This window comes from Cyclopterus lumpus, chromosome 24 (assembly GCF_009769545.1).
Source record: "Cyclopterus lumpus isolate fCycLum1 chromosome 24, fCycLum1.pri, whole genome shotgun sequence".
Lineage (NCBI taxonomy): Eukaryota > Metazoa > Chordata > Actinopteri > Perciformes > Cyclopteridae > Cyclopterus > Cyclopterus lumpus.
In genome coordinates this window covers 5,727,140-5,754,857 of record NC_046989.1, presented here as the reverse complement: position 1 = coordinate 5,754,857, position 27,718 = coordinate 5,727,140, and the positions used below count along the sequence as shown (strand labels likewise).

The 27,718-nt window shown below is 43.6% G+C and overlaps 1 protein-coding gene across 8 annotated transcripts; it reads right to left on the bottom strand.

Annotated features, from left to right (window-relative positions):
- Nucleotides 1–1,107: 1,107 nt before the first annotated feature.
- itpkb (inositol-trisphosphate 3-kinase B) lies at nucleotides 1,108–26,076 on the bottom strand. Of its 8 annotated transcripts, none has more exons than XM_034527844.1 (13): nucleotides 25,539–25,758; nucleotides 19,944–20,139; nucleotides 19,338–19,506; nucleotides 18,374–18,658; nucleotides 16,758–17,705; nucleotides 16,574–16,672; nucleotides 7,663–7,762; nucleotides 7,377–7,414; nucleotides 7,056–7,231; nucleotides 6,491–6,695; nucleotides 4,430–4,531; nucleotides 4,048–4,119; nucleotides 1,108–3,592 (listed from the first exon to the last, which is right to left on the bottom strand). In XM_034527844.1, exons 2-13 carry the CDS (start codon nucleotides 19,988–19,990, stop codon nucleotides 3,383–3,385), a joined length of 2,451 nt encoding a protein of 816 aa, XP_034383735.1. In that variant the 5' UTR covers nucleotides 19,991–20,139; nucleotides 25,539–25,758; the 3' UTR covers nucleotides 1,108–3,382. The 8 variants fall into 8 exon arrangements, with proteins under 8 accessions (XP_034383735.1, XP_034383739.1, XP_034383736.1 ...); XM_034527848.1 differs by having other exon boundaries at nucleotides 19,338–19,503; XM_034527845.1 differs by having other exon boundaries at nucleotides 19,944–20,136.
- Between the last annotated feature and the right edge of the window lie 1,642 nt (nucleotides 26,077–27,718).

The following is a 27,718-nucleotide window of genomic DNA, read 5'->3' as shown; positions in this document are numbered from 1 at the left end:
GCAAAGAGCATTGTGTGTGGAACGTTTTAGTCATAACATCTATAAGAAATGATCACTTCAAACAAAAGTGCACAAACGGAACGACGAGTAAGAAAAATGCAAAACATCTTGTGAAAAGTGTAAAGTCGGAGCCGCGTGTTCAACAATTACTAAATGATTCACCTTCCACTCTGACCTCCATCTAAAATAAATTATTTTTAAAAAAAAATCACATCTGCGCAGTGTCTCCCTGATTCACGACCTCATCATTTCTTTTCCGCTCCGGATGCTGCTGCTCGTTGTGGACGGGTGGGATTTGAAAGGCAAATGACCTGCATGCAAACAGAGCGATCGATGTGGCCGCGCCGCAGCAGAGTGGTTCCCTGTGGGCTTTGTCAGGTCAGGACCAGAGGTTGTGTCCTGGAGAAAATGCTCTGAACCGCGATTTACCGACCTCCGACCTCGATGATCCCCAAAGTCACACTTTTTTTTTCTTCTTCACCAAATACACACACTTTTTTTTTTAAAGGAACAATCCAAATAAATACATAAACCAGAACAATATGTCAACTACTAGCAAACAACCCTATAAGTGCACATTAGGGAGCATAAGCAATAGCTCAGAGGAATAGTTTTACATTTCGGGAAAGGTGCTGCAACGCTAAAGATCATCCTACAGCAGCTGGTTAGCTTAGCTTAGCATTACGTCAAAACAGCTAGCCTCTGAGCAAAGGTATTGGAATCTGCCGACCCCCGACCGTGAAGTTCACTAATTAACACATTACATCCTGAATGTTTAATCAAGAAAACCTTCTCTCTTCTCTCTACATATTTCCCAAAATACGACACAACGCCTTCCATAACATACTGAAACTAGTGTGATCTGGATAATTTAGCTCCACATAATTGTCAGGTCACTGTGGAGGAAACGTGGCTATCACTGAAAACCTTGTTGACCAAGTATGACCGCGGTTAAAGACAACAATGGAAATGTACAACAATGGAAATGTAATCAAGCGCAGAATATATTATATATCACATTATATCTTGAATGTTTAATCAATCAATCAGTCTTAATGCTAAGCTAAGTTAAACCAGCTGCTTCACATTCAGCGCAGAGGCACGAGAGAGGTGTCAATCATCTTGTTTAATGCAAAAAAAGCTAATAAGCATACATATTTCCCAAAATGTTGAACTACTTCTTTAAAAAGGCACTGCGTGGAATTATAATCAGTCTCTTTCTGCAAGTCTACTGCCACTGCAAACATCAATGAAAACCGTTGCATTTTAAATATATGGTAGACTGAATTCTACATACTATTTAGTTTTTATTGTTCATCAAGAACCGGTTACATTTACGAGACATGTTTTTTTCCCTCCTTTATTATTTTTCCCGACCCCTTTCTAAATGAATGTGTTCTGAACACCGTCCGTCTTTTCTATCGACATGTCCGATGTTTTTGCCTGACTTTCACTCATACTGTAACACATGCTTGAAGACGAAGCAACGTAACAGCCCAAAATTCAAAACGTCACAGTATTCCTTTCACCAAAAAAAAAAACATAACATAATGTCATAAATAAAAACAGGATGAAATACAAATTAAGCCCAAACTTTAAGAGGATAATAAAACATGCACCCCGAGACTACGCACTGAAACAGTTAAGACTAGGATAAAAGTCATAACGTTTAAAATAGGAACACATTTTCAGTTGTCTGACTTGGCTTTGTAATGTCAAGGCACTGTATAGCTTAAATACGATTGTTCATGGCTGTAAGTGTTCCACAGGATTTCAGTACACAAAATAATGTTAACAAAAAAAAACTACATCAAACATAATAAATCTCATTGTACAATGTGAACAATCCCAACGAAAGTGTGAGAAGGGTGGGAAGTGTTTGTCCAGGCAAGTACCATGGACGCCATGTTGGCTGCAAATATGTTACATATGAAACAATACCCTCCATAACATAGTACAACTACTCTGACCTGAATAATTTAGCTCTACATAATTGCCAGGTTATTGTGGAGGAAACGTGACCAACTTACAGTGTCTGAATTCTGAGTACGACTTATTAAACTGAGGTTAAAAAAACCGCTAAAAGACTAGTTTTGTTTTCCACTGTAAACACACTCAACCGAACAACCTCTAGCAGTGGAAATAGTATCACGTGCAGATTATTTTTAAAAGAAAGGACCAATGTGCTGAGAAATCCAAATAAAATTGAGTTCAAATATACTTAAGAAGATATGCAATCTAACTTAATGGAGATAGACCTAAGTTACAAATGAGTATAACTGTTTAACGAGACCTTTAAAGTCAAATAACATGCATGTTTTAAAGCCACTACATGTACAATGCTGACGTGATGACAGCGTCTTCAGGCCCTGAACAGACAGACGGCACAATTTAGTAGCTTTCTGCTGAAGTGGTTTCAATGTAAGTGAACCGCAGCTTTCGCGCTGCTTTCGCGCAGCTTTCGCGCAGCTTTCGCGCTGCTTTCGCGCTGCTTTCTTTTTTTAACTGCAGCAACAACAAAAACACCTGCCAAAACGTCCTCTGTCTGATCAGGCCCTGAAAGTGTCTTTTTATTTATCATCAAAGTCAGAAATGTTCAAATTCCACACATAGTGACTTTAAATGATCATTTTGGAGATATCTTCTTCATCTCTTTATTTTTAATATCAACACATCCCACAAAAAAAGACCAAAACTGATGTAGTTTCCTGCTCCTAATGAGCCACATTGTTACTGTCGCACTGTTCATCCATTACAATCAACATGGGCACCGTTGGGTTTGATGAATCCCAAACGTTCACGAGCACACCAGACGTGTATTAATCCGCGTCTGAAAATACGCCTGAACAAAACACAACAATTTCCTCCTGTTTGAGTAATGTTTGTCAAAAGCAACAGTGCGCAGCTGTTTTAGAAAATGATTTTGTGTATTCACATATATATAATCCATCTTTAAATAATGTACGTCTTCAGCAGGAAAACAAATGGGCTCGGGGCTGAGAGCCACAGACAGAATGGATAAATATCGAGACAAACAAACACATCACTGTTTTTGGTCTTTTTATAGAATCTGTTTTATAACAAAAATATTAAATATCACCAGCCTTTCCACTTCGGTTTGGATGAAAGCAATCTGCTGTTTTTCCTTAAGTAAAAAGGTAGGAAATAATCGGGAAAGAGAAAGAAACTGAAATCCGCGCGATATTAATAGCAAAGTTGCGTCCATGAATGGGTTTGGCCAACGCATTGTTATGCGGTGCTCCGACATGAGGACAAGGAATCCTTGAGGAAGTGTTCCTGGGAGAAAGGAAGAATGAATGGATGTGGTGGTTGCGTGTCCAAATGTTCACTTGGATTTTCTTTCTTTTTGAGCTCTGAGACCTCAAGTCTCAGAGTTCCACATGGTTGAAATGATGTCCGACAAACTATCGAGTCCAGAAAGGTAACCGTCTTCTCTGTTGCCCTCTACCCACAGTGCTCGGTGCGTCAGCTCGTCCCCTTCGGAGAGAGGTGTGGTTTTCCCAAAATCAATCATCCAGACTTTGGCCCTTCCCTTGCTGTCGTGAACGAATAACAAGGAGCTGCCGATCACCTGCAGAGACAATGGGACGGCGGAGAAAACAGGAAACTAGTGTTTGTGTCCCTTCAAAAAAAAAAAAACATGATCTCACTTCCTGTTTTGTTACAACCTCTTGATACGACTTCTTGCATTTATGTCTGCTAAGTGTGTTAGTTTGTATGTGTGCACGCGTTGTCCAATTTCAATGACGAGAACCTGTTACCCTGTGCGTGCACTGGTGTGTTCGCTCGAGTGCGTTAGTGTCACTAAATGACACTTAATTACGTAATAAATCAATTACAATTTGAATGCACGGTGACACAAAGTACACGTTAACCAGGACTGGGACGTAACGTGCACTTTAAGTCATTTCATTAATTGGGACTTAATTTAAAGGCTACGCTGCACGCTGTTGAGAATACGAGGACATTGCCACATCCTGAACTGAGCCCAGTACTACAAACACAAACCAGTTGCACAAACGTTACCTCGTGGGTTTTGAAGAATGGGGAGACCTCCAGAGTGTCTCTGATTTCCTTCAGCCTGCTTAGATAACTGTTCTGGGGAGAGACAAAAAAAAAAAACAAGCTTTTCATTTTCGTTCACTCAGTTTTACCCACAAATCTCTCTCTCTCTCTCTCTCTCAGCCGATTGTGGGCGTTCACTTTTAAATTAACCAACCGGATTCTGCACTAGTTCCCTTAAGCCAATCACATCGTTGCTGTCAAACTTTTAAATGTCATCTTAAAAAATGTAATTAAATTAAATTCCTCAGGTGGTTTCCTCTTCCTTTCAGTGAGCAACGCTATTGACACACACACACACACACACACACACACACTCACACACACACACTACAAACGCACTCACCAGTATGTCCTTATTTCCTTTGACAAAGTCATGGAAGGCTGCAGTAACTTGGTCTCTTGTCTTTGTCTTCTTAAAATCTCTGTTCACCGTCCCGTCCTCCTTCTAGAGAGGAGGAGAGGAGAGGAGAGGAGAGGAAACGTTAGGTTTAGTTGTACTGGCAGTCAAGACCACCTAAACCAAGAGCAGAACACACTTGTGATAAAATGTGGAACATGCAAACCACAGTCACCCCTGAAAAATCCACATTCCTGCAAAAAACACTGAGAAAAACAAACAAAGATTCCTCTTAATTCACCATGTATTGACATACATGCTGTATATGTGTGTTTGTGTAAGTGTGCATGAGAAATGGTGCCGAGGTTTTACGTGTGGGAATGTTTCTTCTTTTTTTTTTCTATGAGCAACCAAAGTAAATAGACGTAAATGATAGTTTCTATTTAGTTTATCTACTTCCAGGCTTCTTTGTGGAGATGGGAGGGGCGGGAGTGAAGCAGAGGGCAGGGAAGCGAGGAAGCGTTAGGAGCCGAGGAGAGGATGGACGAGAAAAGCAGAACAAACAATGAGGGGAGGAAAGGAAGGGAAGATATTTTTAGAGATTTAGCCCGTGAGTTAAAGCAGGGAAAGGTCTTTGAGTGTTTTGCCAAGCAGAGCCATATAAAGAAACACTTGTTTTATTACATTCTTTCATTTTTTAGAAAATAGTCAAAAAATGGCCATCGCAGGTTTCCCAGAGTTACTTGTTTTGGTAAGTGTCACAAAAAGCAAATAATCAAGCAAACCAGCAGAGCATAGCACATTTAATGTACTCCCAGAAGTAGTAGGACTATTAAAACCAGCATGTACAGTGGTAACAATAGTACATTGATGTATAAAGAGAACTGGATACAGCGCTGGAGGCGAGGCTCCTTTCAATTCCTAAAAAAGTTTCGAAGTGGTGCATGAAGACAAAACTTTTTTTTTTTTTACTAACAAAGGTCATGAAGATGAAAATTACCTGGAGATCTTCAAGCTTTTGCTTAACTGGAACCATAAGTGGAAAATAATGCTGGATACTGTTTACTTTTAGGACCTAATGATTTAAATACGGGCTTTTTACTGTTTTTACTGGGAAGTTGATTTAAGTTAAATATACATATATATATATATTTGCAGATTTACTGACGTCTCTTAACCAACGTAAGTATTTTGGGCCTCATGGCTTCGCCTGACCAAACAGGAAGTTGTAAAGCCCAGCGCTCTTTTTGGTGGCTTGCACAGTTAAGTAGCTTCCAGAAAACCAGCTGTGGTTACCAACCAGTTGTTTCAGAGTCAAATAAATGAGTGTTACTTACTCTGCTGGTTGCCGGGCAACGAGATACTATTTGGAGACACAACTACATTTCCCTTTAAGGTTCATGTCTTACAGCTAGGTCTCTTTCTCGTTCACACACACACGCACACACACACACACACACACACACACACTTAATTAAACTTTTCACATACATATGAGGTCATACAATCTATATAATAGACTCATTTACACAGATGTATATTTACAAAACACGGTTGAACTGTACATGAACTGCACATCCACACTTTTTATTTCTTCACACACACACACACACACACGCGCGCACGCATATCTCTGTTTCTGGGGATAACCCTCAGTGTCATGGCAACAGACCACCGGGAGGCCGCAAATGTCCTTATATAGCCACAACCCTCAAATATAGACAGCAGAGATTTGTGTGTGTGTGCGCGTGTGTGTGTGTGTGTGTGTGTGTGTGTGTGTGTGTGTGTGTGTGTGTGTGTGAGAGTGTGTTTGTGTACAATGTCAGTGCCAGATGCCAAGGCATAGAGAGCTGCCATGGACAGGCCTCATGTGTGACAAAGGATCACATGCACAAACGTATACTTCACAGGAAGTTTCTGTTCAAAACAGGAAGTTAGATCATGACCTTGAAGGACGCCCCTCCTCTCACACACGCACACACACACACAGAAGACTGGAAGAAAAGAAGGAAGGAAGGCCACACACACACACACACACACACACACCTTTCTCTATGTGAGTCTTACCTTGACTCCCTCTATCCTGAATCCCAGGGTGGCTGTTGAGCTAATGGTCTCTCTCCACTGCATGTATCTGGGTTTGGACACCACTTTCTGGCGGATTTCCTCCGGCGTGGGCGCCTCAGGATCCACCTCGACCATCTTCTGATACATGTCGGGTCTCGGCGAGGGTTTCTTACGAGCCTTGGTCAGCTCTTCCTCAAGGTAGGTCCTGAAGTAAAAAAAAAAGAAGAAAGAAGGAGTGTGAAGCGGCGAAAGGAGATCGAAGAAGAAGAAGAAGGTAGGAGGATGAGGTGGAGATGAGGAGGAGAGAGGGTGAATGCGAAGGTGTGAAGAAGACGTCTCTTCAGCTGCTAAGTGCTAAGATCTGGTGAGACGATCGTTCGGGTTTTTAAAGAAACCGAACAGAAAACAAAAAGGGGTAACGTAAAAAATCCTGATGCAATCGTTCCGACGTAAAAACCCGTCAGTAAAAAAAAAAAAAAAAAAAACATCTCCGGGGCGGCACTGTGGCTTGAAGCGCTGCGGCCTCAGGAAACGACGTACAGACTCGAGTCACGTGGCTTCTCACCTCACTCCCATCTTGCAGTCCATCACACAGGGGAAGTCAAACTCGGCCAGCAGATCCTCCATCTGGTTGTATTTCTGTCCGTCCTTCTCTACGTCTCCGTGGTAACCGGGGACGTACGGGCGCAGCACGTCCCGCATGAGGAGGGACAAGCAGCGCTGCTCACAGTCACAGTGTTTCTAGAGGAAAACAAGCTATTGTCACTTCAATAGGGATGCAACTTTTTCATGTGTGGCACCTCATTCAACCCGAATGCATCGACATCAACTTCTATAATGACAGACAAGGTGAGAAGGGTGAGAAGGGTGCGAAGGAGCGTCTTACTTTTAATATGCGTCCGTTGGCTCCCGCCTTGAAGCTCCCTGTCAAAGGACACACAATAACTGTGAAGCAGCTGCAGAGGGTGTTACGACACAGTCCCCGGGAGTAGCTCTAACTGCCATGTCACCGAGCATCGCCCGATGTTTCCAAAACCCCCGTTGCTAACCATCCAAGCACGCACACACACAAACACACACACACTAACAAAGACAGACTAATGTATTGACTCACATCTTCTTGTGTGTGTGTTATTGGTGTTAACTAAGTCCTGTGTGATGGGTCCACATACCTGCATGCCCAGCCAGTTGTATCCAGGGATATTTCTTCTTGAAGGACATGACAAACGGTGACCAGTGGACCATGTTCTTAATCTTCTTCCAAGACTTGTGCTACAACACACAAACGCAGCACAGAGTGATTATCCTTCAGAATGAGGTTTCACCAACAAGGCGTTTTCTGTGTTTTCATACGTATCATTGGTCCGTACACGCGTTTAGACTAAACTGACATGTGACGACGGTGCGATGCGGCGTTTACTGGCTCTGTGTGAACTTGAGAGATCTTAGGGAAGCGTAATAAGCGCTCGCTCCTTCAGATGGCGCTTTAAAATCACCCAGAGATCAAGTTCTCTTTTGGCTGATCGAGCGCTTTTTTGTTGAATAGCCTTAAGTCTTGCATGCACGCACGCACACACACACACACACACACACACACACACACACACACACACACACACACACACACACACACACTGTGGGGCATCCCTGGCACTCCCCACTCCCACACACTCTTTTTTTTCCTTTTTCTCTGCTGTTTTAGGACATTTTAACTAAACTCTGCAGGATCAAGCCGGGGTTTCCCCTGGTAACACAAACACACGCACACACGCACACACACACACACACGCACACACACATACTTTCTCCAAGGTCTCTCCCTGTCCCTGGCAGAGGCATTGAACTGCGGGAATCCTGCCACATACACACACACACACACACACACACACACACACACAAACACACACACTAAAACAAACCCATTGACAAACGGGGACACATGCAGACAAACACACACTGCGAGTTGTTTTCAACAACAACAGTTTTCAGACGGATTTAAGTTCAGTGCAGCGAGCTGACACATTAATATCTGACTGTTAAACTCTCTAAACGTTACGTTACCTGCGATGTTTACTGAATAAGTACGTGACCCATTTAAATATGGAGATGAGCTTACACAAGTTACTTTTCTTGATTCTCCCATGAGTACATTCCACTCCACACTTATTTGGCAACACCTCATTGGAGCTACAGTAAATCATATTCTTATTGAATAACGTATTCGTGGAATATGCCTGCAGCATTACATCAGATGGAAAAACTCCAGATGTTCTGTGGGTTTGAACAATGCTCGGCTTTGTATTGTGATGGATGTAAAAAAAAACCAAAAGAACTCCTAAATCATCACATCTGGTTAGTGATAGGCATATTGTGTTATACTGAAATTCCATATCAAGGTGCCACATAAACGTGAACGATGTGAGCTCACACACACAGGAGAAATAATATTATGTCTACGAATAACCAAAGAAGAGGAGAGATGAGAGGAGGAGGACGGAGAAGATAAGAGAGAAGAGGACCATAGAAGGAGATATATAACCCACGTCACATAATCTGGACCTGATGAAAATCCATCAACTGATATTATGACTATCTATGGTTAGACACACGCACACACACACACACACACACACACACACACCTTCAGAAACACACACTCTCTCTTTCTTTCTCTCTCTTTCTGTCTGAGGAGGTGAAGAGTCACATGAAGGGTTATTTCTCTGCACCACTGAAGGAGAGAGAGAATAAAAAAACTCTGAAAAAAGTTTAAAAAACACACACACACACACACACACAGATCACATGGTGGAAACTAACCGCAGGGGCAGGTCAGCTGAATGACTGTCACAGAGGATTTAATCAGGATTATTTCCATTTGCCTTTTGAAGGTGCAACAACCGGAAAGTTTTGATCGCAAAGTTGAATATTTCTAGAAGTCTACCGAATTAGATTTATTGGACATGAAATCCTTTGAAATGATTGTGTCCTTTGCTGAAGCTCGTACGAAAACACAATGGTGGAAGAGTCAACTCATTTAAAGTGTTGACAGAACAATAATCTCCATGTGAAGGTACGACCGGGAACATTCGCAGTCTTCAAACACGAGGTTGAAGATAAAACTCTCCGTTATATTGTATTTTGCTCTCTGATCTACTTAGTAGATCCACACTAGATCCACATCTTCCTGGCTTCTACTTACAGATGAACACAATACAGACAAAGCTTGTCAGGCCACCAGAAAGGTAAGAAAAAGTCAAACCTCATGTTTGTTCCCCCTCCTCAATTATTTCTACCATCTTTGGCCAGTTAGCAGAGAGCGCGAGAGTATCAGACTACAGCTTGGTAAGAAGCCAGGGTCTGCACTTACTCTGTCAACTCAAGACGGTCATCCATCGCCCACGTTGCCCACTTACAGCTGGCGTGTGTGTGTGTGTGTGTGTGTGAGTTGCTGAGGGCAAGAGACGAAGAGAGAAAAGAAGAAAAGGTCTGGTCTATCTCATGTGTGAGTAATAACAGACGTTGTCAAAGTGTGTCGATTTAGGAGCTCGAGACATTAAAATACAATCAGGAGGAGGAGGAGAGGAGGAGGAGAAGTTTGATTTATGTGTAATGAAATAAAAATGACTACACTTATTACCGGATATCTTATTGCTCAATTAAATCCAAACTCCTGAAAGCTGAGCTGTCAAACATCCCTAAACAAGGACTAAATCCATAGAGGAAAAGCCTCCTGTGATCAGTCGACACGACGGCGCTGGAAATATAAGCAACACTCTGCTCCGCACGGGGCGACGGTACCTGAAGGTGGCTGGTGCGGAGGAGGATGAAGGTAATGATAAAGATGGCTCCCACTGACACAACAACGCTCCACACTGAATACAGCCACGCGGACCACATTGTGGCCGACGGGGCTTTCTGTCAGACGGGGCAACCGGTTCAGCTCTCCTGCAGCGCTTTTAAGAAACAAAGCACCTCGGGCTCGCATGCTCCTCTTTCTATGCATGCCCCACGAGATTTACACATGCGTGTGCGTGTGTGTGTGTGTGGAGATAAAACAATTGTGCATCATTTGATTGGCAAAACAGGGGACAAACATCATCAGGACACGCAAATCTCCACACAGGTCAGAGCATTCGAAAGACACAGACGGAGCTAAGTGTGTGCATGTGTGTGTGTGTGTGTGTGTGTGAGTGGGTGTGTAAGTGTGAACGCACACCGAGTACTGGGAAAATGGACAGGCTGCGAGGACAAAGCATTTACATTTCATACACCGTTTCTTTTCGTCCTAGTATTATATACTGTTGAGTTTGCGTGCACGTGCACGTGCACACAGATTGTGACAGAGGTTACAACACGAGCAGCAACAGACGAAAAAGGAAACGGCGTTCTTCACGGTGAGTTCGTGAAGCGTCCGCCTGTAACATCTGTTAAGTAAAAAACGTTGCCATGAAAGCTCGTGAAACAATAATCTCACAGCTGGACGACTTCGGGCCTTTTGTGAGTCCAAACGTGTGACATGTAGATAACAGACACCCGTGGAAAGTTACAACAATTGTGCGAACAGGGGTGATTTGGGTAAACAAATAAATAAATGTATGCGGTTGTGGAAACATTTTCGAAATGTGCTGCTTCAGCTGTGAGGTTCGGATGCTCAAAAGATTGCAGAAGAAAAAAGGCCGCCTTGTTTTTACAGCTGAATCCAGCTAGCCAATGAGAGCACCTGATTGAATTTAGGGGAATATACTACTGTTTTTTTTAATTTTTATAATGGACTTAAACTGCAAAAGAAATTTGACATGAACCCAAAAACTGGGATACAATTTTAAAGTCAGCCTCTCTCATCCTTTTCTGGCTCGTTGCTCTCCGACGGTCTCTGTCTGTCCCTCCTATCTCTATTCCCAGACCAGTTGGATGACAAGAGGAGAGCAGGAAAAACAGCAAAGTTTCCATTGAGATAGAGAGAGAGAGAGAGGAAATGGTAAGAGAAGGAACTTCTTGCAGACAGGAAGTGGGGGGGGGGTTGCCGCTTGCCTCAGCGACAGTATTTTCCACATCCGCCGCTGACTACAAACAAAAGAAAGAAAGAAAAAAGAGGCCTTGCCCTCCGTAAACTACAGAAAGAGCAAAATAAAAGAAGCCCCGAGGCAAAGAGTTTACATCGGCCCGTCGAAATATCATCGTCCACGAATGTGCATCGGGTTCTTCAACGTCTGCAGATGAACGCGACACAGTCGTCCGTTGAACTGTCACGCGCGTCATTGAAACGGGCGTCGCCGCGCATACAGATGTGAGGAAACGTATAGCTGTTTTTTGTTTTTTTGTGTGTGTGTGTAACGTAGGGCCAACCTAGATGTCAAGCGTTTGCATGCGTAGGGAGGAATGAAAGTGTCGAGAAGAGGGTAACTCTGGGTTACGAATGTGTCGTGTGCAGCAGCAGCAGCAGCAGGGGAAACACTGATGCTGGCCTCTGTTGTCAACAGAGAAGTGCTTAGGAAACAACAAGCCTGATATCGCTCACCACAAGGTCCCCCATGCAGATACAAATATTGCTACCGCCTTAAGCCTGCAAAGTTTAGAAGAACACACGCGCAAACGCATGCAGACAACATGAAGCTGCATGGAGGGCGATGCAGGCTAAACAGGGCGTGTTAGATGCTTGGAGGGTGCACGATAAATCCGTCAGCAACCAAGGCTGACGAGTGGAAAATAATTTTTTGCAACAACAAAACAAAACAAAAAAAAGTGACGGCTACATCGAGGCGAGAACAATGGACACCTAAAAGAAGAAGAAGAAGAAAGAAGAAAAAAAAACCGTGGTGAGATGTTTGTGATGTGGCGGTTCAGTTATGCAGTATCTACAGACTGCAGTGCGATAAGGAGGTCACCGTGTGGAACATTGAAAAGCACATCTCACTTCAGATCGAGCCGCAACTCTGAGGCGCTCGAAATGAAACAAGTTTTTGCTCACTGACGAGCAGAATGACCGAGGTCGTGTTTAATATGCGGCGACTCGGATGTATACGTGTGTAAAAACGTTAAAGTTACGCAACCCGTGTTTCTGCACAAACACTTTGCACTCAGGGTTCCCCCAGTGTGTCTCTGACAGCTCTGAAACCATGTGAAACCACACTTCCCTTGCACTGGATCCCATGCTACTAATAGACACTCAGCCTCGGTCACTGCAGGCCGACCTCACTCCTCATTAACTGGGGCGAGAGAGTGGGGGGGGGGGTATATGGTACATATACCAGCAAACTCACACAGAAACACCAAATGAAGAATTGACCGGTGGTTCCCGTCTCGCAATAAACCAAGCGAGCACTCTGTAACACACACACACACACACGGACACACGCACACACACAGCTGTGAGAGGGAAACTCGGTTTGACGTCACAGGGTTGCTAGGCAACCGGCCGCTGTGGTAGCGAAGATTTTCCACTGCAGTGCAAACACTGTGTGTGTGTGTGTGTGTGTGCGTGTGTGTGTGTGTGTGCCGACCCACTCGAGTTACAGTTCAGGACATAACATTTTTTCAAGTGTTTTCTTCCAGTCCAAAAACAAACAGTCTTTTGTTGTGTCGGTTGGAGATGAGCTCACATTCACAGTCGGATCAACGAGTGAAGATTCATGTTCGGGTCGCAAAAGAAAAAGGGACCACGAAAAAAAAAAAAGAAAAAGGGATGTGAGTCAGTGTGACATTAGTGACAGCATAGCATGGCAGTTAGAGGAAAACAGTGACTGTGCGGCAATGTGCTGTGTGCAGAGGGTGTGTCTGCGTTATATGCAGATATATGTGTGTGCGTGCGTGCGTGCGTGTGTTTCTCAGCATTGGGTGCAGTCCGCATTCCAAAAGACACATCTGTTTATATAATGGATGCATATTAGCGCACAACAACAAGTGTATATAAATGTGTGCCGACGGTGATGCGCCTCCTGCATCACTCGTGGCGAGGCCTCCGTTGTTCTGCTTCGCTAGTTTGGGGGTTTCTTTCATCGATCTTTCTGCTGAAACATCATTTTTGTTTTCCGATACGATGTACAGGTTTTAAGAGTCGCTTCCGCCAAGTTTTGCCGGCAAGTATATTTTTGTTAAGGAGAATATAAAATGTCATAAAAGATGAAAGACATTTCAGATCTCTTTGTTTCTTTCATTCATCACATCGTGAAATAAATCAGAGAATAGAAGTTAATCATCATAATGAATAAACGAGAGCCTGCGCATGTTTGGCATTTTGTGCTTCATGAATAAGTCAAACAATTTACCCGTTAACAAAGTTAGTGAGGCATTCATCTTCTGATCATTCGGCTGATGATTGATTGTTAAACTAAGACATCGAAGGTGATTGAATTCATATTAAGTGTTAATGCTACTCGGCAAGTTTTAAGTCTCTGGATATCTTCTTGGCAAAGTGTTTTGCTTTTTTCATGCATCTCCACGAAGTTTCATATAATCAGTCTCTGATGGGTGTGGAGCTGATGCTTAAAAGGTAAAAGAACAAACGACCGGGTTTCAACTCTTGCCGCTGGCCGACTTTAGAACTGAACTGAAGTTTCTAAAGAAAAAATATGAAAAAAAACAATGCCAATCTGTTGCAGGTGCCCTATTTTTTCCTGCCAAATTACCATTGAAATACCGTCAGTACATTTGTGCCTTCCAGCCTTGGAGAGATGCCCAGCAGCCAAAAGATCAGCCAAACAGTGTCTATATATGGCTCTGCTCCGCTTCCAGCCTCTACTTGCTTTAAAGCGCGTAACGCTCTTCAAAAAAAAAAAGAACGAGTTGATATAATCCAAAAAGCTTGACGACCACGGCCCGAGCAGATGTGTGGAAATTGAAATGTCACGCTTGCTTGGGTGTGCAACACAAAGGAGCATTGATGACGAGTTAAAACTACGGTGGAGGGGGGAGTCCTATTGGTATATATATATATTTCTCAGAGCCACACTTATAAGTGCAGCGTTCAGTGTCACATGACAAACAAAGTCAAGTCGATAGCAATGAGAAGAAGGGACCTGGCTAGTCTGCAGCGCACATTTTCACAACTTATCCTCCCATGCTTCTCTCTCTCTCTCTCTCCTCTCTCAGTATCACTTCTCTCCTCTTTCCTACACACCTCCCACACAACTCCCAAGCACGCTGTATGTGTCGCTGCATGTTCGCCTCCTGCATACATTATTACGCCGACTTTTTCCTTAAAAACTGCGACGGGTCTAACGACGAGAGCTTGAATGACCAGCGCGTTTGACGTCTTTGTGGGTAATCCAGACTTTTAGCCCTCGGTCAGCTTCAACCTTCAGCTTCGGTGCCGGCACCGGCTTGAACGATGAACTGAATGACCACAAATATGCAAAGAGCAACACAAACACTATTCAAATCCGATCAGCCAAATTCATTTAAACAAATAGTTTTTGGAACCCATGTCACCTGAGAGAGCCGGGGTCATTCGTTTAGGGAGGGGTCATTCGATTAAATGGGTAAAACCTGACCTGGAGTCAGAACAAAGAATATTGCATTTATTTCTGCTGCTGCCTCTCCCAATGAAAGCAAACATGGAATATTTGGTTTGAACGATGAGAAATGTGTCTGCAGGGTGATGAGTATTAAATCACTCTTTGCTTTAGAGCTCTTAGATGATTCTAGACGGTTCAGCTGATAAGAAGTCAACACGATGAGCGCGTCCTTCTTTAAGCCACAAGAAAATATTGTTCTTTTTGCAGTTTGAAGTCCTAAAAAAAAAACACTTCTGGGTCATTGTTTCAGAAACACTGGCATATAATCAGTTATACAATCCTTCGTTACATCGTGTTTCAAAGCAGAAGTGAAATGGCCCCATGAACTCATCCTACAAACCAAAACACACCCACACACACACCTACACACACACACACACACACACACACAAACAAACAAACGTCTTTGAATGTCGTCCAAATGCCTAAGTGTGTGACTGGCAGATTCTCTTGCTTTCCCTTTTTTCAATTACCCTTGTCCTCTCTCGCTCTCTCTCTCTCTCTCTCTCTCTGTCTCTCTCTCTCTAAAACACACACTTACACCCTCACGTTACCCTCACACTAATAACACCCCTGCACACACACACACACACACACACACACACACACAGGTTGGGGCACAGAGCTAGCTTTGTTGCTGTGAATGTCAACCATTACTCAGGCAGCGAGCTCTGGCCAATTTGACACAGGAGCACCCAGCAACATGCACAGGCCCATTGGAACATACACACACACACACACACACACACACACACACACACACACACACACACACACACACACACTTTTTGAGGCACCATCATTAACTGAGACCCATAGACAGTTTCTCTTTCCCAGATCTGGAGAGATTAGTTGCCAAATCACCAGTTCACTCGTCTTTGTCAACGTTCTCCGAGTATTTCAAATTCTAGACATGCCAAGTTCCACCGTCTCAGTGTAGACTGTTAGCAAATAAAATACACTTTAATTAAATCCTTGGAGAGATATTTCACAGGATAGATGAAACATTTGACCTGTCATGGGGACGGCTTTATCCTCCGGGTGTCACAACCGTCACTAGACGGTAGTGCTTTTATTCTTGTTGTCTTGTCACTTCCTGTTTTACTTTGAAATCATCCTCCTGTGTCATGTCTGCTGTCTTTACTTCCTCATATGTGATTACCTCTCCCTGCCCTGATGTGTTTCACCTGTGTCTCGTTAACTCCCCTCCCAGTGTGTATATATATATATATATATACTCTGTGCTTCACTTGTCTCGTTGCCAGTTTGTTTTTCTTCACCTGTGAGTCAACTTACCAGCGTTTTTCCTGCCTGATATCCTGTTCTGATTCCGACGTCCCTTCGTTTCCTAGTAAGCCCGATCCCTACCTGTACCTCTGCCGAGTTTGACTGCCTTCCTGTGAATGACCCTGGACTGTTTACGTTGACGATTCTACTCTCCCCTGAGTGAGACAGCTGCTCTCACCACAGCGGGTCAGAGCCTTGCCGACCGGCCTCAGTCCCTCCCCAGTTACATCGGGAGAACCTTCGGCGGTCCTTCTCCAGAGACTCTATCCTGTTGCAATATTACCTTTATCAATAAAGGAATCCTTGTGAACTTTACTCTCTGCCTCGGGTCGTGCATTTGGGTTCTTTCATTAGTGCTCCGGCGTGACACCGTCGGCCATGACTGTCAACACATGATTTCATGTCAATCCTTTCCCTTTGAGAAGGATATTTGGCAATCCACACACACACACACACACCGCACTTACTGCTTTCTGTTGAGACGTAAGCACTGCCGGGTCGAGAAGCTGCTCCCCTTTCTCCGTATCACTCGAAATGTCCTCCTCCGACTCTTCCCAGGACGAGGAGAAACCGGCCGAGGAGGCCGAAGAGGACGACAGCTTCCTGAGGGAGTGGGTGGAGAAGTTCGGCCCGGGGACAGGGCTCGAGCTCGGGCTGCAGCCGAATCCCTGGTCTGAGCCGGGGCCTTCAGAAGTGGGAGGCTGGCTTTCCAGACCGTGGTCAGTGATGATGACCGCAGGGATGGAGGGAGGGACGCAAGGAGAGTGGTTTGTGGTGTGATCAGTGTCCGTCAAACAAGGGAGGCTCTCCATGCTTTGAGTCAGAGGAGAAGCGTCGATTTCCGGGTTAACCTCAGTCTGGAGCGGCATCTCAAGACACGACCGGTCCTCTCTCTCCTCTCGCACTTCTCTCTCTGTCCGTTCTCTTTCGTCTCCCGACATCGGTCCGTTTTCTACCTCCCCTCCGTCTTTTTCTCCCCCTTTCTTCTCTCCGTCTGTCGTTGCAACCGGGTTTAATGTCTCAAGGGAACCCCGAACGACAGACGCTGCGTCTAAGCCGGGAGTTTGCGCTGTTGTTTCCGAACGGCAGCCATTTTGACCCATCGGTGTCTTGTTCTCTGTGTTTGTTTTTGTAGCACTGTTGTCCCTTTCATCTTCTTTCCTTCCTCTGTCTCTCCCTTCTCCCTCTGTAGTTTCTTCCTCCCTTTCTCTTCCATTTTGGACAACGCAGAGAGCTCTACTCTCTCGCGGGTGAGTCATTGGGCATTCGAGGGCTGCGTCTGGTTGGCCGGGGTGAGAAGGGGTTTGGCTGGTCGACCGTCGTGGAGAGCGAGGGCTTCGCTGGAGCTCAGTGTTGAGCACTTGGGCACGAATTCCGGAAATGTGGGCCTCAAAAATGCCCACTTTTCCCCGGACCTGGAAGACAGAGAAGATAAAGGCTTGAATGAAACTGCAGTTTGGTTTCCTTGGTTTAACTATACACACATTTACTTTGGTGCATTGTCAATGTCATGACAATTCAAAAGAAAAAGGGAAGGATATCTCAAGAATTTCTCAATATTTGGCATTAAATTCACTAAAGTCTGCAGAGTACACATGTGGGTTAAAATTCCAAGTAGTCTGAACCTGTCTATCTTTAGTTTAATCAATTGATTAAACATTAGTAACTCGTCACATGGACTCACAAACTTGATTAACGGAGAGATTATAATCTGAGTTTAGGGATGATGGACGATCATGGCAGGAAAGGCTAATTTGAGAGGCTGAGAGATTATTCAAGATGATAATTTAACATTAAAAGCCTCTTTTTCTCAGAATGACAATAACTCAAAGTCCAATTTTCCATCTTTGTAAAAATGAAAGAGATTATTTTTTTTTTTTCTCCCTCTTCTGCATTTAGCTCCGCTCAGCTTTCACAGATTGAGTAATTGCAGCGTTTTAGGAATCAAACGAAGCAGAGTGAGAGTACAGTTCTCACCGTCATTGTTCTGACGTGCCCAGCCGATTTATAATTAAGTCGTAAATTCTTCAGAGTTTGATCTAGCGTTCCTAGATCAAGACAGAGAAGAACACGTAAGAATCACCTCAACGTTCTGCAGCTCTCTGTGTATCTGCAGCAGCTGCGCCTGGCGTCTCCTTTCCTCCCTCCTCTCTCCTTCGGCCGTCTCCCCTGCCCTCTCCTCCTGCCCCTCTCCTTCCCCTCTCTCCTCACCGCCGGGCGAGCTCAGTCGTCGGACCCTCTGGCCCACGTTGACCCCCAGGAGCTCGGGGCTCCGCGGGGATGGGGAGCGAGCGAGGTGGACGGGGCTGGGGGAGAGCGAGGACGACGGGGGGAAGACAAAGGTTCGACCCAGGGTCCGAGGACTCGTCTGGGAGCGGACACACAAACAAGACGGGTGGGGGGGGGGATGATAATTAACATGTGAAAATGCCATGTGGACTTTATCTTATGGCTTTTAGTTCATTTTTATTGCATTTTTGTGGAGAAGATGGATGGAAAAGTTGTTTTTAATTTAATTTATTAGAGAGAAAATGAGTACAAAGAAATAGAATTGTCTCCTTAAGATTTCCAGTTACTTCAGTATCAAGCACAATAATCAAACTTAAACCACAAGAGATAAGTACATTACCATAAATGCTAAAAACCCACTGAAACAGTAACACAAGTAAACATGTATTGTCTATTTAAAGCACGGGGGAAGAAATGACACTGTCGCATTTTAGTTCCTCTTTCACTTCTCTAATGCTTCTGATGTGTCTATTTACACTCTTTGATTACTAACTAATTATAAGCATTATTAATATCATTAGACTGCATGTTATGATGAATCATGTTGGAGACATGTTTTTCGACCACTTAATCAGGGAAAATACCAACTCTGATGTCCTTATTATGTAGAATATCAAATATATGCTTTTTGCCATTTAATTCACACTGAGTTGGATCTTCACTCACTGCAGTGTGAATAAAACACACATTTTTTTGGGGGCAGTTTCAGTGAACTTTTAGAAATAAACGTGATCGGTGTTTTCAGATGTCGTCATTACCTTCGGGCTGGTTGGGCTGTAGAGACCTCCTCCACCCGGCGCTCCGCCAACCAGTAACTGAGAGTAGGTGCTCCGATCGGGAACCGGCAGCACAGGTCGACCGACGGGGCCGGTTCTAGATCGAGAGGTGGCGCTAGAGGAGCCTGGCTGGGTGTGAAACTGGTTGCTGCTGCGCAGAGGAGAGGGTTAGACGATTTATGTGTGTTCAGGCTATAGCTATGTGTTGCATTTACTGGCCTCTTTCCAGTAAAAAAAAAAAAAAAAAAAAACACACACCCAGAAGTATCAGTCAGTAGCTGGGAGTGAGTGTATATATATATCAGACACTTACATAAGGCGAGTATGACATAATAAAATGTCTGATAACAAGCACGGGAAAGTAATTAGAGGTAATTTAATTGAATAGTTTCGTAAATGTATAACAAATAAAAAGCAATCCGAACCGTCCGGTCGAACAGGTTCCCCAGCTGCGACAAACAATACCGACCGTACACGTTTTTTTAAAGTATGCATTTCCTCTCCAACTCTCGAGGAAAGCGGCGTGGCCTAAAAGCAACACAAGCCCAAATGTGGCGAAGGAGAAGAAAAAAGAAGGCAAACACCGACCTGTTCATGACTCCGAGGCCGTTCAGGTTCAGGGCAGAGGCTGCCATCCCCGCGGCCAGGCCAGGGGCTTCGAGTGCTGGGTACACATCTGACAGTGTGCCCCGGAGCGAAGGTCTGGAGAACAGCGCTCAGTGTGTCGTCCGCATTCGGTCAGCAGTCAGCAAGCAGTCAGCAGTCAGTCAGCAGATCCACACTGCTGGGAAACGAGAAAACAAGTCAATAAAAGACACTGGAAATTACATTTCTCCATCCCTAACTGCGTCATCACGGACAAAGAAAATTATTCATGTAGTGCTGTTGTTAACTAGCACAAAATATCTCATTGTTCCAGCTGGGATTAACACTAAAAACAGAGAGACAGACAGATAGAGAGACAGACAGACAGAGAAACAGAAAGACAGAGAGACAGACAGATAGAGAGACAGACACACAGACAGACAAACAGAGAGACAGACAGACATACTTACAGACAGACAGACAAATAGAGAGACAGACAAACAGAGAGACAGACATACAGACAGACAGACAAATAGAGAGACAGACAGACATACTTACAGACAGACAGACAAACAGAGAGACAGACATACAGACAGACAGACAAATAGAGAGACAGACAGACATACTTACAGACAGACAGACAAATAGAGAGACAGACAAACAGAGAGACAGACATACAGACAGACAGACAAATAGAGAGACAGACAGACATACTTACAGACAGACAGACAAATAGAGAGACAGACAAACAGAGAGACAGACATACAGACAGACAGACAAATAGAGAGACAGACAGACATACTTACAGACAGACAGACAAATAGAGAGACAGACAGACAGACAGACAGACAGACAAACAGAGAGACAGACAGACAGACAGGCAGACAGACAAACAGAGAGGCAGACAGACATACTTACAGACAGACAGACAAATAGAGAGACAGACAAACAGAGAGACAGACATACAGACAGACAGACAAATAGAGAGACAGACAGACATACTTACAGACAGACAGACAAATAGAGAGACAGACAGACAGACAGACAAACAGAGAGACAGACAGACAGACAGGCAGACAGACAAACAGAGAGGCAGACAGACAGACAAACAAACAGACATACTTACAGACAGACAGACAAATAGAGAGACAGACAGACAGAGAGACAGGCAGACAGACAAACAGAGAGACAGACAGACGAACAGACATACTTACAGACAGAGAGATCCACCTCTCAGTCTAGTAAATAAATCTACACTTAAAAAGAGTCTCACATATCTAACTGTAGGAACCTTTTCACTCGTCTTTTGTCCTAAGAGGAGCAGCAGTCCGGCCGGACCGAAACCGCGACGACATTTCTCTCGATTCCCGCTGTTTGTTTGAAATTGAGCTTCATTAAAGCGCCATTCTTTGTGGGAGAGAAATGAGGGCGGTGCGGCGTGGAGAAAGAGGCCGAAAAGATGGAGATGCGATGACACACTCAGAAAGGGAGAATAATAAAAAAAAAAAAGGGCAGGAGGAAGAGAGGGTAATAGTGGCAGCAGAGGACACAGGAGGAGGAGAGCTGGAAAGTGGGAGAAACAGTTCAGCTGTGGAACCTCCTTGACAAAATAAAATAAAAGACGTGTGACACCCAGAGTCAAACAATGAGGGCTTCTCTTCTTCTTTTTCCTCTCTCTCGCTCTGCAAAACACAGACAGCGTGTTCACTGCAGCACGTTGTTGGTCTTGTATCCAGATTGATTGACGTTGTTTAGTTATTATCATGTCACAGGAGACTAACTTGTTCTTATGTCCAAATATTCTTACTTGGAAAAAGGAAAAAGTTGTCTTATGATACATTTTTTTATTGAAAATAAACTGGAACTGGGCTTTATTTAGCTGTGCAACACGACACGGGTCTACTACTCGTGTAGGAAAACTCCTTCATGAAACCAAAGGAGGTGATTTTAGCTCCTGAACCAAGACGGCTGGAAGGGGAACTCCTCTAAAGACAGCTGTTTTCGGGGGTGATTTAGATGGACCCTTGGGCTCCTCCACTCACAACACAGCCAAATGTCAATCATCCTTCATTTAATGTGGAGTTCCCACTCGGAAACAAGGGCAACATGTGACCTCACGTCCGGCTCCAAACAGGTAGGGACAACCGAAAATAAGCGGTATGCAAAAAGGCCTCGCTGTGCAACGGGGAGGTGACTACGTGGTGTCGTCAAAACTGAAGCAACGCTTGCAGAAATCTCCAATTTCACAAACGCCGGACATGTTTGGACTCATTGTCACTTTCAAGCCTTAGAAAAAAGGCCACAATGTAGCGATGCCCTCAACTCCAGATGACTTACTGTCTGCTTTGTATAACATGTGAGATAATTACTGGTGTCTGAACTACAGGCAAATCTTCTTATTTTTTCTCTAATATATATTTTAGATGTCATTTTAGATCGTTTTACACATAAATATCGAAGTAACACTGAGAACAATAACAGCAAGACTATGCAATGTTACTTTTTCAACATTGTGCAGTTTTACTTTCAATATATGATGTGCGAATGTACTTTTTATTACGTTTTAAATATCATGCACAATATAACTTCACTTTACTTATTTTACTGAACACTTTGTGTTAGTATCACTTGCACAAGAACTCCCTTCGGAATGAATAAAGTATGAAATATATGTATGTGTGTGTAACATTTCTGACATTTTTTCAACCCATGTGATGACTTCTGACTTGCAGAACGGCCCAAAAAAAACAAACTGAAGCTCCAACATCTGTAAACGGGGCAGCTGTTCCCGCTCCGGAGCCCATTCAAGCACACAGGTATTCTTGTCATTGTGTGCTGAGCCCTGGGATGTGTTTTCCAGATAGTTTTGAGACGTCAGGCCACGAACGACGGGGGTAAACATGGGATTTCCTTGTCGGGGAGTGACGCAGTTAAGAGAGAAAGAGGCAGGACACACTCTTAATGGCTTCCCTCTTGAGTAGTTTACTTAGCAACGTTTTTTTCCCACACTGCATAATCACTTCTCTCTGCTCATTGGACACTTAACGTTTCAGTGAAAACAGCATGATCCAAGCCTCAGAGTCAATACCATGACAGACAGAGAGAGAGAGAGAGAGAGAGAGAGAGAGGAGGGGAGGAAAGCACACAGTGCAGGAACAAGGACCAAGAGAGAAAAACAGGAGAGCGAGGAGGGAAAGAGTGAGGTGTTTACGGGGCTATTTTGGTTCGGTTGTCTATTCTGACTCTTTCATGCAGAAGTAGCGGATTTACTTTCAGTGAAACGGGCTCGGCTGCTGTAATGAAGCTTCACGCTGCACGTTGAACATAAGGTTAGCTGCATCCCAAAAGACGACTTTTTTTTTCTCTCTTTGCACTAAAGGACAGTTTTCAGACTCGACTCCTTTTGAAAAAAAAGGTAAACAACATTTTTTCAAAATAGGTAAACCCCGATGATTCAACACTTTTTTAAATGTGGGGCTCGCATTTAAAGTGGCTTCACGAGAGAGAAGGCCTGAACAGGACGAGGACATCCCCTGCACCACGACCTGCTTAAAAACAAACGCAGTAGATCTCTCAGGGACGAAAACACAAAAGGCCCTTTACGCAACACATTTCGTCTCCGTGATCCCACTCTGACACCCACTCGTCTCTGCCTCTCTCACGGATAATGTGTCCAAAAGATGTGTCACAGGAGGAAAACACGCAGGGGTTATTCATGAGCGGTACCCATTTAAGATGCAAATCGCGGCTCTGAAAATGACTTTTGCACTGAGCTGTTTTGCCACGATGATGATTATTCTTTTTTTTAAAAAATTAAATACAGCGTTTAGCACACAAACGCTGGCTGCGATGAGTCCGATATGTGTCTGTGTTTCAGCGCGGCCTCGTGTCAGGTTGAGTGGGACCGCTTGAGTGTTCAAACTGTCCACTTGCCTACGCGAGTGGGCAATAAACCCACGTACAGAACTCTTGAGCACAACTCAGCGGAGGCAAAGTTTTAAAGATGCCGATGCTGGTGGTTCCTTGAAATTCAAAAAAAGCAGATGGCAGGAGGGAGGGAAATGTGACGGTACAATACGATGAGTCAGATCTTTTACTCAGGTTTGCTGTCGCAGCTGTACAGTGGGTCAAAATATATAGCCACAATGTAGCATGTTTACTGTAATGCAATAGTTAAATAGTCTATACGAATAAAGCATGTTTGTATGTATACTTCTGTGATAAATTTAAGCATTTTCCAATGTTTAGATTTTCTGTGGCATTTGAGTTGTATGTGCTTGTTATTATCAACAATGTTGACATTACCAATACATTTCATCTCAATAAATCCATTTTCTATCTCTATTGGGTCATTGTAGGGAATGTTACACATCAATGAGCAGGTCTAATCTGTGGTAATTTCGGATTTTAATATGACTTTTTGCGTCATTATAATGTGGCTTTTTTGGTCAGGTATTTAACACCCTAAATTATCCCCCAAAAACCTGCTGCCCTATATCTGTTATTTAATATACTTCAACGGAGCTTTCCAGGAAACTTTGAGCAAAGAACCACGCTTCGTGCTTTGACTTGCCCGAAGGGAACGCGGCCTGAAGAGGGCCTCGAGAGGCGTATAAACACAATTAGATAGAACTAGAGCATCCACAATTAGTCGATTAATCGATTAGTCGGTTAATTGGCAACTATAGAAACTACTTTTCTAAGCAAAACATTGACAGATCCATCATTTCCAATGCAAAGATGTTCTTAAGTTTTTCTTTTACATCCCCGTAACTGAATATTGTTTAAGGTTTGAACAACACAAGCTTGTTTTTAACCGTTATCTGACATTTTATTGACCAAACAATTAATCCATCGCTGGAGGAAATGCTCAACCGACTAAGCTGAATGATGAAAGTTGCGTCCCGAGAAACAACCTCTGACCAAACGCAGTCTTATTATCTAATGCTGATATGAAGCGAGTGCTGTGTTCCTGTCCCTCTGTCTGGTTGCAAGCTTGGGTAAATATTCAATTAAGCTCAAAGTGTGACCAATGTGTTGTCGCCTCCATCTGTCTCAATTAATGCTGAGCAATCAGTGATTTACAAAACATTCAGTAATAGCTGAAGAGCAAATGTGTACAAAAGTTGGAGATTTAAAAAAGAAAAAAATGGTTTGGATATCAATATTTGAGTTTCATGTCTTGAGCATAAATACAATTGTGTGACCTACAATTGTTGGAAGCATCCACATGAATGGATTTGGGGAAGGTGTTTGAAATCATCCTGCTTATCTTAGTGATGTAGCTGATAGTAAATGTTATTACACAGTGCTGTACCTCATTGGAAAGCAGCTGCAATTTAAAAAATGAGTGCATCTGTAATCACAAAACAATATATTAAAGAAGTAACTCTAAGTCTCAAGAAGATCACATCACCTCTACGAATACTTAATGCACATTTCTTTAATTGAAAATAAGAATTAAAAGCTACTGAACGCCTGACTAGAGGCCTGCAACCTGACAACTTTTCTCAGTTACCTCTCCATCTCCAGCAGAGACCATGGTGGTTGGTATTACAGTGTAATAAACTCCCCCCCTTCCCATGTGCGGTGTCTTACCTCCGCGCCGTCCCGTCCTCTCTAAGGGTTCTTTAGGGTTCACTTTTATGAGTCTGATATTACAGATACACACCGAGAGGATGGCTCTTCTCGGTCGGTGTCCGAACACGCAACGACCCGGCTCCTTGTGCACCAGAAACACAACGTGCTCCTCTTGAGTTGGGTTTTGGTTTTTTTTTTTTTCTTCTTCTTCTTCTTCTTTTCTTCTTCTTTTTTTTTTTTTTTTATACAAACGAACTTGTTCGACGCTCACCAAAAAGAAAAAGACGAAAGTAAAAAATCCACCTCCTCCACAGAAGAAGAAGAAAAAGGAAGATTTAAAACAAAAACAAAAAGAGTCTTTTCTCTCAGGAAAAAACAACAACTTCAAAGCCTGTCGGCGGCCTCGCCAGATACATAGTTGCTTGGGGAGGTTTTCTGTTGTCAGTCATGTGTGCTGCTCGACACCACTGTGCTCGTAGTAAAGCGCTGTTTGTCTGTGCGTCTGAAGCCGGAAGCGACCAGACAGCCTCTCTCTCTCTCTCTCTCTCTCTCTCTCGCTCTCTGGAAAACCGTGCGCGCGCGCTAGTTTTGTTTGTCGTTGTCGGCTTGAACGTGCCCGTGCAGTGCGGGGGAAGCCCTCACATAAGGCTTGTGCTGCGTGCTCCTCTTGGTGGACTCGTTGATGTGCTACTTTCCGGGTGCACGTTAACGCACCGCTGTATAATTATAACCCGGTGAAATGGGTCATACTGCATAATGAGCAGCCTACTTTTTACTTGTTTTTTTTTTTTTAAGTAGCCTATATATTTTTGGCGATCAATTAAAGACAATATACGATGGGAAGACGTATAGTTTAACGACTTGAATGTAGGAGTAATGGTGCTAACATAGAAGGAAAACTGGTTAAAAAAAATAGGAGGCCGATTTTGAAGGACCTTCGCTACACGGTTACATTTCTTCGTCTGTTAATCGAGGAGATATCCAAACCCCGAAAATGTAAACGATAAAGAAAACACTTAAACAACAGAAGCACATGTCAGTTGTTGTATTACAAATCATCTAATCTACAATATTCATCTTTAAAAAAACATACTAAAGCGAGCAAAAGTCGTTGGTGGTGTGTGTGTGTGTGTGTGTGTGTGTGTGGCCACGTGTGCATGATTTAATATCTGTAGTCTGTGTTTGAACGGCAGTATAAAGAATGGCTGGTGGTAGTTTGGGAAGGCCACATAAAAGGACTTTGGCCTCATTTAAGTCAGGAGGGCGAGGTTGTGGCTTTGCCAAGGCGGTTTTTATCATGGGTGGAGAAATGTTGACCACAGGTGTGGATGTATAGGCCTCTGACTCAAGGAACACGTAAAGGAAACACACTCTTCTGTAAATATGGGCGATAGTTATTGGAGTGTTGTCGAGAAAATGTCCTTTTAAGTGTCTGGAGATCACACTGCCGTCTCCTCGTGGAGCCACAGTCGACTATCAAAACCCCCCAGAGTCAAACATTCAAACTTGTGGAAGTTGCAACTCTGGACGAGCTTGTTACCATGGATACGCAAGGAGGAGGAGGTTCGTCCCAGTGTTTCCATTCGACACAGGAAACACTCGGTTTCGTCTGAGTCGTGTGGGGCCCAAGTCTGGAAAGCGGCTCTGGAGAGCTCGGGTTAAAAAAAAAAAGTAAAACTCAACTGGAAATATCCTCCAGCGTTGCTCAATATTCTATAATATATTCTTCCTCGTCCAAAGTGAAGATTGCGATAATTAAATCGACATGTTTTGACATTAGTGTTGCCTCCTTTTGCAGAACACAAGCAAAGCAACAGCGAAACTGAAATCCAACGGAAAGGGATGGAAACTTTTGGGAGAAATGGAATTTTTTTATCAAGATAACATTTTAGAAAAAAAACGTTATTCAAAGATGTCAGTTTAAGTGTATGTGATACATGCTGGGGACGGGTTACGCATTATATACTGTGAGTGAGACAGTGGTGATATTACATGAAGAGGCAAAGAAGTGTTATAATCAGTTATGAACCTCTGTGACATAATAACGTAATTTAACCAGTTTAACAATAACCACATATGTTCTTCAGCTGTAATTTCATCACTTTTTAAAATCTCGTGACATGTGCCGGGTGTCAAGCGAAGGGAGCAGCTTTTCATCGGGGGTGAGATGTGTTTTCCTCTGAACTCTCTTGGGATGA